Genomic DNA, 11,682 nt, shown 5'->3' with positions numbered 1-11,682 from the left:
TGTTGGGGATATTCAATTTCTCAACAAAGCCAGGATACAAAAAAAAAACTGGAGGCTTGAGTGCAGACAGAAGTACAGTGCGGTGTGAATATGACTCACTTGGTGTGGACTTTTACTTAACAGAAAACTCGGCAGCTCTCCTGGCTTCTCTTCATAGTAGAGTCTCTCATGGAAGGGACCATGGGAAGTCTGCAAATCTCTGTGCTCTTGTTCAAAAGTTCCAGAGCACTGAAGTTCTGACACTGGTTAATATAATCAGGATGAGGAGCAGGAGCTCCTGCTGCCTGGTCCCTTGACAAATGCAAATGCCCGAATAGCCACAGAGGAATTTTTTATTTTAGCTTCTGAACCTAGCTTTGCATTGACTTATCTAGAATCCGCCCCCTAAAGCAGAATAGAAACCCCTTTTGGTAGATAATTTAAAATTCAAATGAGTACAAATCCTATTTTGACCACTTGGAGAAATTATTCACCATGCTTTCTAGCATACAACAAGGATTATATATATATATATATATATATATATATATATATATATATATATATATATATATATTTCTAAATGTCTCCCTTTGTCCTTGCTTTCCTACAAGAGCACATGTCTATGTCTGTGTATGGCTATCTGTGGTGTAGGTAGTTGTCATATTGGACAAATAAGGAGACAAAACTTTTCTATTTGGGAAGTTTGTTAGATACTTTCTAGTTACTTAAAAAAATATCTAAACAAGTTCCTTAGATACTTTCGTTGGGAGAGGAGAGAAATAAGGACACAAGTATCTTTAGAGATATAACATGGACCATAGGAAGCCACACACAGGAAGCCCTAAGGCCTGTGGAAGGCAAAGGAATTCCATGTGAGCTCACATGGGGACAGAAGACTGCTCCCCAGCCTTTTCTAGCTACAGCTAAGCAAATGGCTTTGTATCGTGCAGGCTTCTCCCTGCTCTGCGTATAAAGTCAGTCTAAATTACTTGAAAGTCTCTTATAAGGCTTCAATTTTTCCACATTTTATCAAAAGTTGACCAGAAAGGGACTCTTTCTCCTTGCTTAGAAAGCATTTCTCACTCAGCATGGCCTCCAATAGGACTGACCCTCATGTTTGTTGGTTCTGATTAGAGCAGAGACTGTGTGACCAAAGAGATATGATGTTCCCAACCAGCACACCATTGCTCTCACCAACTGCCTGAAGCTCTCTCCTGTGCTGCTCCAACGTGAAGGGCAGCCATGAAATGAGGCCTGTGGTTCTCAGTGCCAGAGCACACAGCATGGGAATGTCCCTGTGATGAAAACCTCTCCCTGAGCCACAACCTAGGATCTCCAGTCTCTGCTCAAGGGAAAAGAAGATTGGCATTTATTTCACAACCTCTACCGCAGGCATCCACAACTTTGTATCATCAGCAGTCAGTAGACTTCCCAGAGTGAGATAACTGAAACTGCTCAAGAACTCAATTCTTATCCTGGACAGATAGCTCTGCCAGATAGCTCCGCGTGAACTCAATGACCTGAGTTCAATCCCCAGAAATCACATAAAAATCCAAATCTGTGGCACCTGTTTGTAATCACAGAAATGCAAGATGGAAGGTGGAGTCAGACAGATTACTGGAGTTTGCTGAGCAGTCAACCACAGCCTACTTGAGGCTAAGTTCCTCATGTCTGTATGGCCCATCTTGTTGAAACTCCATTACTACTGCTACAGGGTCTGTCCTCCACTGAAGCCAAAACACCCACGAGATTAGCAGCAACAGCCATCACTCCCCAGGTCTTTTTCTCACCATGATGCTGAAAAACCACTCTGGACCCTCCAAGAAATGGCACTGGGAAGATAGTAGGGTTAGAAGTGAATAACCCCACGTACGCATCTCTGTTTTCCTAAGGTTTTGGACCCCTCATCTATGCCTTGGCAAGGATGTTCTGACATTTCATCTTTATAAAGTATGGCCAGGGGTTCCACTTTCAGTCATCTTTAAAAAAAAAAGAAAGAAAAAGAAAGAAAGAAAAGAAAAGAAAAGAAAAGAAAAGAAATGAAAAGAAAAGAAAAGAAAAAGTAGACCCTCAGGTCCAATTTGGCTCTCTGTTTTCTATTAAGCACAACAAAGAAAGGTTGGCTCTAGTCAATGTTGTATTCTATCTCCTTTGTCTGGTTCCCTTGTGTATGTTGCTGCTCCTACCAGTTTCTAGTATTATAAATTAGTAAAAATCCTTTATTTATTTTGACATACAAACTATTTCTCCCTGCATTTTGCTTGGTATTTACTCTTAGAGAGGCATGGTTGCATGGGTAGGGAAGGCTGAACCTGTAGATTGATGTCTATATGCAAGTGAGGGCAGGCACAAGATAAGGAAAGGCCTGTGATTGGAAAAGGAGGGTGGGTGTGGCGTTTTTGAGAGGCAGGAGAGATAGAGAGAAGGACAACCCAGACGAGTGTGACTTTAAACAGCCACAGGTAGCTATGAATTTTTTTTTAATAAGAGATGGATAATTATAGGACCATTTGTCTTATCTATGTAGATAGTTTATGTCAGTATCAATTGGCTCTGCATTTACTGTGTGGATGTTTTGTGGGGGTGAGAATTTACTGATATATATCTGATTGATAAATTACAAACCTCAGGAATTTTGATTTTACCGGGTTACTGAGAATTGTGACTGAGCAGAGTTCGCAGCAAGCGAACCACTGCATGGGCCTAGTCACAGAGGCAGAGAAACCACTGGGGCCATAGAGTAGCTGGTGATAGCGTGGCCTGGTACCTTTCCTAATATTGACCACTACATGGAGCACCTTGCAAGGAGATGTAGTTCGAATCTTGACAGTCCTTAAAGGTTTGTTTGCCAGAGTCGTGCTACTGGGAGATGGTAAAGACTTTAAGAAATGGGGCCTTTAGCAGGTCAGTGTAAATATTAAATCAAAGGCACTGAAAAACTAGTCACTTCTTCCTGTCATTGGCATCTCTTAGCCCTGAGGTCATTGGCTTCATTATTATATGCTTTCACTAGGATGTACTGCTTGTCCACAGGCCAAAGAAATGAGGCTCCCTGGATGTGGACTGAAACCTTCAACGTCTATGCCAATATAAACTTTCCCTTTCTGCAAGTTGACTATATAAGATACTCCATTGTAGTAACAGAGAGTTGACTGAATATAAAAACAACTCCCAGTGTAAAATGACCATAGCATCTTCCAGCAGTAAAACGTCCAGTGTCTGCTGACACAGAGAACAAGAAAGAGCCAAACTGACTCAGGGATTTCCCCACCCTCAGCTTTATCTGAGACTCTCCAGACATCTTCTGTCACTTGCCAGGGTCTTGTGCCACATGGAACACGTTAGGTTCTATGTAACCCACTTGCTGTTGCTTCATGTTCACTGTAATTCTGCATCCTGTAGAGTTAAATATTTTGTCTGGTTTTCAGTTAATCTGGCCCTGATGGTTCTAGAGGGGAAAAGAAATTGGGGGGATGGGTCACTCTAGTTCTAAGATGAGATTGAGGTTTGAAGATTAGGAGACTGCAGAGATGGCTCAGTAGGTAAAGTGCCTGCCACGTGTACACAGGCCCTGAGTCTGATCGTTAGCACCCAGGCAAAAGCTGGGCACAGCAGAAAATGCCTGGAATCCTAGTGCTAAGAGACAGTGATAGAGGAGCCAGTGGGCTTTCTGGACAGCCAATGTAGCCAAATTTGTGAGCTCCAGGCTCAAGCATAGGAATCCTATCTGTGACTGGGAGGGGGGACAAGTTACAAAGGGGAGATAGAAAAAGACATTGGAGTAGATTTAGTCATATTCCACTGTGCACATGTGCAAAATTATAAAGAATATTTTTAAATAATAAGGCGGAAAGTGACTAAGGAGAATACCAGTGTTGACGTTTGTCTGCCATATACATGTGTACACATGTATGAATGAACACATGTATGAACACATGTATGAACACATACACCAAAAATATAAATGTAATCAAAACCAAACTATATAAAAATCTCAAAGAACTAACAATTTTTTAAATTACAATAGCATTCTAAAGAAGATAAGAAAAAAATCTTTAATTTTTTTAAAGCTTGGGTGTGTGGACTGGAGAGATTAATAGCTGGTTAAAAGCTCTTGCTCTTCTTCCAGAGAACCCAGATTCAATTCCCAGCACCCACGAGTCAGCTCACAACCATCTCTCACTTCAGTTTCATGGGATCTGACGCCTTCCTCTAGCCCCTGTGAGAAACAAGAACACAAGTGGTACACATATATACACAAACAGGCAAAACACCCATACACAGAAAAAAATGCATATTTCTTTTAAGTTTGGGAGTGTCTATTTTCTTTCTATAAATGTTCCCATGAAGTGAGGAAGAGCTCACAGACCTGAGAGCCCTGAGTCAGCATGGCCACCATCACGGTCTGTCCTCTGGTATTTGTTTCATTACCAATTTTTTACAGGATCCAACAAGGGACAGACTGAAACCTCATTACGACCCACAGGCCATGACAAGGAGCTCACAGAGCAAACCATGTACTCATCCTGTCGTTGGAGAGCTGTATTCTGTATCCGTGTTGTTCCCGAGTTGCTCCCTACACTATCTGAGCATCTCTTATCTGAGTGTCTGGGACCAGAAGTGTTTCAGATTCCAGGCTGGTTTTCTTTCTTTCTGATTTTGGAATATTTGCCCATACATAATGAGCTAATGAGAGGGGACCTAAATGAAACACAAAACTCACTTACATATAGACTGAAAGTAATTTATAAACATTTTTTAGTACACCAATGTTTGGGGATGCTCATGAGGTCAGATGTGAGCTGGCAATATTTTAGAATGTGGAGTGGTTTGGGATTTGGGTTTCTATTTATGGCTGTTCAAATGGTTTCCATGGTGTTCTGGCTAGAGAGAGAACTCTACCCTAGTCTAGACTCAGTGACTCCGTGAGAGTAACACACAAACCATTTAATACCCTCAGTTTGAATAAGTAATCTGGGTTTTCTGTAGGGAGCAGCTATTATCACTAGATGGTACCGGTAAGGGAAAGAGGTTGGGAATATTGGCTCTGTGCATGAAAGCAGTGTATACAACCCTGGACATCAGGCCTTTGTGGAAGCCACTGGTCCAAGGGGATAGCATCCCAAGATGCCAGGCACTGAGGCCTCTGAAAAGATGTGATGAAGCCAGTGAAGGAGCATGGGAAGACTGCACATTGGATCCATACAGCTGCTGGGATCGATTGGACTGCCTGTGGAAAGAACAGCTGCACTGAAGGGAGGAGGAGGAGGAGGAGGAGGAGGAGGAGGAGGAGGAGGAGGAGGAGGAGGAGGAGGAGGAGGAGAAGGAGGAGGAGGAGGAGGAAGCCATCATAAAGGATACAGCTCCTATGCTGCTGCCACTCTGCAGAGGCCTCCACTGACCGGTCACGGAAAAGCCAGTGCATAAAGGGGTCTCCCCATGAGTTCATGGCTCTAAGACAGACTGTTGATACCCTTAGCTGAGTCACAGGCAGAGAAAGGTGTCACATCTCCAGCACCCAAGGTAAGAACAGCCATCTCTTGGAGGCCGCTACAGATGTTCACCCACTCACAGCCTAACTTTTAAGATAGCCTTCCTGGCTCTCCTTCATGCTTTTCCCACAGTATCCTCTGCAAAATGAGTGCCTAGGCAATTTCATCATTATGTTCACATTATATATTATAGGGTAGACTTACACAAAATAGACTATTATATTATGACATCATAGGCGACATATTCTTATAGGGCCACCATAACATATGCAGCCTGTCACTGACCAAATGCCATGCACTTTCTCTGGCTTTTACACATGGAATGCATTTGCTGTGTATTTATTCTCTCACTTAGCAGCCACTGAATGGAGTTCTACTTCATTTCTTTTTGTTGTTGTATAGTAGTCCACCTATAAATGTGTTGTGATGCAGTAGCCCTTGTCATTAAAGGTTCTCTCTCAAACAACCACTGCTTCTGAGACACTATCTGGGTAGCAAACCCAGGGAACACATGATTTCTAGCCCCTGCCCCGGCTCTAAAATGGCAAGGCTAGATCATCTCACCTAACTCTTTATGTAGTTTCTGGAGAACAAACTCAGTTCCTCATTCTTGTATAGCAAGTGCTTTCCAGCTGGGATATCTGCACAACCCTTGAACAACACTTTCTGAAGGAAGACAGAAGATAGGGGACTTTCATGAAGTCTCTAATCTTGTGACTTGCCCATGAGACCAGCAGAGGCAGAAGTTACAATGGTGGTTGAGAAGCAGGGTAGGGTAATAAATAAAGGGTTAGACTATATGAAAAGTTCACATCTCTGTTTCTAGGCAAGACAGTCACAAAACATGTGTCAGAATGTTCCAGAAGAATGTGTGTGTGTGAGTGTGTGTGTGTGTGTGTGTGTGTCTGTGTGTCTGCGTGTGTGTGTGTGTGTGTAAAACCAAGAGCAGTGGAATCTTTCAGAGTGTATACATCCCTATTATGAGGTTGAAATGCAATAAAAACAATGTGCACATAGACTCAGAGCCTTCGTTGTGTCTGACTTCCACACAACCTTCCTGCCTCAGAATTCCTGCTGAAGTGAGAAGAGCAATAACATCCAAGCTCCCACAGCCGTCTGCTCACTCAGGTAAAGAACCATCTGCGAAGTTCAAGTGCATCCCGGTACAAAAGTTAGGTCCTTGCTAATGAACAGGAGCCAGGGCTGACAGCCTGGGCTTCTGGCCAAACTCATTTGTTTCCACACGTTCCCTGTGCCAGATGAAGTTGGTGAGCATTATTAGGCCCCTAAAATATTTCCTTGGATAAGTAATGTAAAGCTTGCCTTTGCTGGCACTTCCAACAAAGAGGATGCTAAAAAAAAATCGCAATGGAGAGAAAGGGCTGATATACCCACCCACACTCCACGGGAGACTGCCCTGAGGGAGTCCTGAGTAACTTTGCAGCTTTCACCTTAAGTACTCAGATTCAAGCTCAGCTTCTGATTACAAACTGAGGTGGGCTCCTGCTGGGATTGGGCGGGGAGCTTTGCTTCTGTTGTAAATAAATACCAAATAAGTGGGGCAAATTTACAAGGCATCTAGGGGGTGTATACTAACCTCCCTTGGAGGGTAATCTTAGAAAGTGCATTTTTACTGAAACAGACAATAAACGATACACTCAGAGAAGCCTAGAGTCCTGGTTAAAAAAAAAAAAATGCTAATTTTTAGTTAACATACAAAGAGTCTTTTGAAGAATTAATTGACTTATTCCAGTTTCTGGTCTGGTGTGTAAGGAGGAAAACAACAATAAAAAGCAGAAAGATTCATCCCGTCTACCTCAGTCAGAGAGTTACATGAGAAAACATGCCCTCAAACTTAAATGGAACGAGCGGCTCAGTCGGGAAAGGATAAAAACCTGAGTTCAGATTCCATCACCTACACTCTAAAGCCAGCAGTGGTAATACACATCTGGAAAGCCCCGCTTGCAGGAGACATGCAAGATGATCCTTGGAGTCCAGGAGTCAGCCAGCCTAACTGGATCTAAGTGCTCCAAGGTCAGTGAGAAACCCTGTTCAAACAATGAAGTACAGAGCAATAGAAGAAGACCCAGTATTAATCTCTGACTTCCACACATATACATTGTGGGGGGCGAGGGAGAGGGGAGAAAGAGGGGAAGGAAGGGGAGAAGAGAGGGAGGAAGGGAGAGGAAGGGGGAGGAGAAGAGGAGGGGGAGGGAGGGAAATGGAAAGGGGAGGGAAAGGGGAGGGGAGGGGGAGGGAGTGGAGAGGGAGAGAGAGAACAACTCAACTAATACTGGAACAGAGGTCCCCATGGAACTGGTGCTGAATAGGAAAGACCTGCCTGAGACTTGCTCTTGGTGGACATTCTGCAGTAGTGGGGCTCTGTGGCTGCAGTAGATGGAGCAGATCCCAGGGAAATGCTGAGCCCAGGTTCATAGGCACTGCTTCCACCTGAGGGGTGACAAGCAGGAGCACTTTCCTAGGGTGAGGCTGAAAATTAAGGATGGAAATTAAGCCAACTGCCATGGCCTTCTGTGTGGAGTGTGTCCATTTCCTCAGGTTCTAAGAGCTGTTGGAGTTGGCCACAGCCAACCAGGAGGAATCTAGACTCTGGAGAATAATGAGGCCATGGTATCAGTATCAGGAACTCCATTCTGATACATCCAAGCCTCAGAAAAGTCAACAACTCACAGGCCATATGAAGCTCAAGAGAAACAAAGGCCAAAAACTGAAAGCTTCAGTCCTTCTAAGGAAAAAAAATAAGTCTCTCAGAGTGTGGTACTCCTGGACCTTAAATCATTAATAATCCAAGAGCTAAGAATATAGCCTTGTGGCAATTTTTGGCATTCAAAAATTGTGTTTAATCTATACACGCCAAGAAAACTCTGACTGTTTCCATGTTACGTTCTGTTCTACATGTACTTTATGCTTATAGTAACTAGTAGATTTCAATGCATGCTATCAAACTTCTAAAAGAATTAAGTACTGACAAAAATATATTCATATAGTGTTATGCCAAAATGCCTTTAAAAATCTGTACATGTATCTCTCTTTTTTAAAATAAAGTTGAAAGACAAAAAAAAAAAATAGAAAAGTCAAATACAAAGAAAATGACTGGAAAGAAACCATGGTTGACAGAATGTACAATTACTCCAAAGACAAGCCTTAGGCATGAGCTAATGAATTACCTACATTAGATTAACTGAGGTGGGAAGGACCACCAGGAGTACAGACAATATCTTCCATGGACAGATGTTCCAGACTGTAGAAAAAGAAGAAAACTAGCTGAACAGAAGCATTACCACTCTCTGATTCCTGACTATAGACACATGTGACTATCTGCCTCAAGGTCTGTTCACCATGACCTTTAGGCTATGGAGGACAATATCCTTGAACTTTGAGCCAAAATGAACTCTTTGTTCTTCCATTTTTCCACTTGCCAGAAATTTTATCACAGTAAGAAAACAAGAAACAAATATAACCAACCACCTTGCCTGTTCAGGATAAAAAGAGAGATAGATAGATAGATGATTGATAAATAGATAGATAGATGATAGATAGATAGATAGACAGATAGATAGATAGATAGATAGATAGATAGATAGATGATAGATAGATTTATGCTAGGTTACAGTTTATTATGGCAATGAAATCACAGAAGTAGGGGCTTAAAGGAATTGGTTATGTCACAGCCAGAATCAGAAACAGCAATGAATGTACTCAGCTCATTTCTCCAAATTTAGAGCTCAGGGTTCCATGCCTACAGAATGGTGCCACCCACAGCAAGTAAGTCTTCCTGCCTCAGTTGGTATAATCAAGATACCCCTCCAGACATGCCTGCAGGGTGACCTGATCTAAGCAATCCCTTCTTGAGAGTCCCTTTCCAGACATTTCTACATTGCTTCAAGTTGACCATATACATATAGTCTTTTCAGATATTGTGATGGTTTGAATGAGAACAGCTCCCATAGTTGGTATAACTATTTAGGAAAGACTGGAAAGGAATAGGAGGTGTGACCTTTTGTAGGAAATGTGTCACAGTGGGGAGGAGGTAAGGTTTCTAAAGCCCACACCAGGTTTGTTTCCTCTCTCATTCTCTCTCTCTCTCTCTCTCTCTCTCTCTCTCTCTCTCTCTCTCTCTCTCTTTCACACACACCCCCTCCCCCTCTCCCTCTCTCTCTATCTCTATGCCTCCTATTTGTAGGTTAGATTATTTATGGGTTAGATATAAGCCCTCAGCTTCTGCTCCAGGGCTTACCTGTCTGCCAGGAAGGTCATGGACTTACTGTCTTAAACAGCAACCAGGATCCCAATTAAATTATTTTATCTTTATTAGTTAACTTGGCCATGGCATCTCTTCACAGCAATATAACATTAACAATGCAGAAGCCTTGCAAACAAGAGAATTGAGCAGAATGGTTCATGTTAAGAGAGAAAATACCCAACATTAATGTAGGATGGGGACATACTTGAAAGAAGAAAGGGCTCAGAAGGAAATAAAAAAGAGTAAATGGCAGGGATGGATATGACCAAAATACATTGAATAGAAGTATAAAATTCCCAAAGAACAAATTTTTTTAAACAGACTTGATGCAAAATTTATTGACTATGATTTGGTAGGGTACAGGAGAGCACTGTGGAAGCCTTCAGGAATGCAGGGCTCTCCACTTGTCCAGAGGACCACGATTGGGGATATATTTGACACTGAAGTCATCAGGAATGAGCCGTTTCTCAGCAACCATGTCTTCAAACTCATCTGCATTAAACTTGGTGAAGCCCCACTTCTTTGAGATATGAATCTTCTGGCGGCCAGGGAACTTGAACTTGGCTCTACACAGAGCCTCAATCACGTGTTCCTTATTCTGCAGCTTGGTACGGATGGACATGATGACTTGGCCAATGTGAACCCTGGCCACTGTGTCCTGAGGCTTCCCAAAGGCACTACACATACCTGTCTGAAGCCTGTCAGCCCCAGCACAAGACAACATCTTATTGATGCAGATGACATGGAAAGGGTGGAGCCTCACCCAGATATGAAAGCCATCCTTGCCACGACTCTTTACCATGTATTTGTTGGCACAAATATGGGTATCCTCCAGTGCTTCAGAAGAGAGTTGTTCCTATTCATCTGACACCATGTGGCCACAAAGTGGGAATTCGTCCACTTTCGCTTTCTTCCATCCCAAGTCAAAGATGCCGATCTTAGCATCAGGGACACCACGGCAGAAACGAGACTTTGGGTATGACGTGTTTTTACAATGTTGGTAACACCGGGAGGGGCGGTGGCCCATGATGACAATAGGATCGTCGGTGGCGAGCCAGAGGATAAAAAGAAGAACAAATTTTAAAATGTGAAAGAAATATCAAAGAAGAAATTATTCTGAGAAAAACTAACATAGGCCAGAAACTGAGATGCACATGGGAAAAGAAGTCAAAGAAGAAATAAGTAAACATAAAATTAAAACTTGAATATTCTCACTCTTAATTTATTAAACGATTAACAGTCTATTCAAAATAGCCACAGAGAGACGTACACACATGTACATGTGCACACACAGAGAACCAGATGCCACATGACATCCTAGTCAGTGACAGACAGCACACGTGGTATAGCACACATATGCAAGTTAACACACTTGCAAGATGATATAGCACCTGCAACATTGCAGCTATCTTGGCTTATGTAACTACATGCCTGGTGTTTCTACATTGATTTAAAAAATATAGATGTGGCTGGAGAGATAGCTCTTCCAGAGGTCCTGAGTTCAATTCTCACAACCATCTTTAATGGGATCTGATGCCTTCTTCTGGTATGTCTGAAGACAGAGACAGTGTACCCATATAAATAAAAATAAATAAATCTTTTTTAAAAAAAATTAAAAAACGGAGACAAATAGATCTTTGCTTATAAATAAATAAATAAGATGGTTTTATCAGAATCGTGTCTTTCATTAAGTGGAGCGTGACTTCATACATGGGCATGTTTGTGTATGCCTGTTTGTTTATATGCATTTTGTGGAGGATGAATGATAGTAACAGTGCAGGAAGAAGTCTTTGGCTGTGTCTCGTTATTATAAAATGCTCACAGGCCTGTGAGCAGAATAGTATTAGGAAGTAGAGTTAATTTTAAATATATGCCTAGCACTATAGAGGAGCAACTAGAAGAGGGGGAGGAAAGTAACTGGTAACATTGCTTACTTTCCTTCTT

General features: G+C 42.3%; 1 protein-coding gene across 1 annotated transcript; it reads right to left on the bottom strand.

Moving 5' to 3' along the window:
• Positions 1–10,120: 10,120 nt before the first annotated feature.
• Positions 10,121–10,765, bottom strand: LOC308418789 (large ribosomal subunit protein uL16-like; the record flags this gene model as incomplete). The annotated part of the gene is made up of 2 exons (XM_080914309.1): positions 10,121–10,575; positions 10,684–10,765. 2 exons carry the CDS (start codon positions 10,763–10,765, stop codon positions 10,121–10,123), a joined length of 537 nt encoding a protein of 178 aa, XP_080770435.1.
• Between the last annotated feature and the right edge of the window lie 917 nt (positions 10,766–11,682).

Source organism: Micromys minutus, assembly GCF_963924665.1.
Source record: "Micromys minutus genome assembly, chromosome: 3".
Lineage (NCBI taxonomy): Eukaryota > Metazoa > Chordata > Mammalia > Rodentia > Muridae > Micromys > Micromys minutus.
The sequence above is the reverse complement of the archived record's forward strand: the minus strand, read 5'-3'. Positions and strand labels throughout refer to the sequence as shown.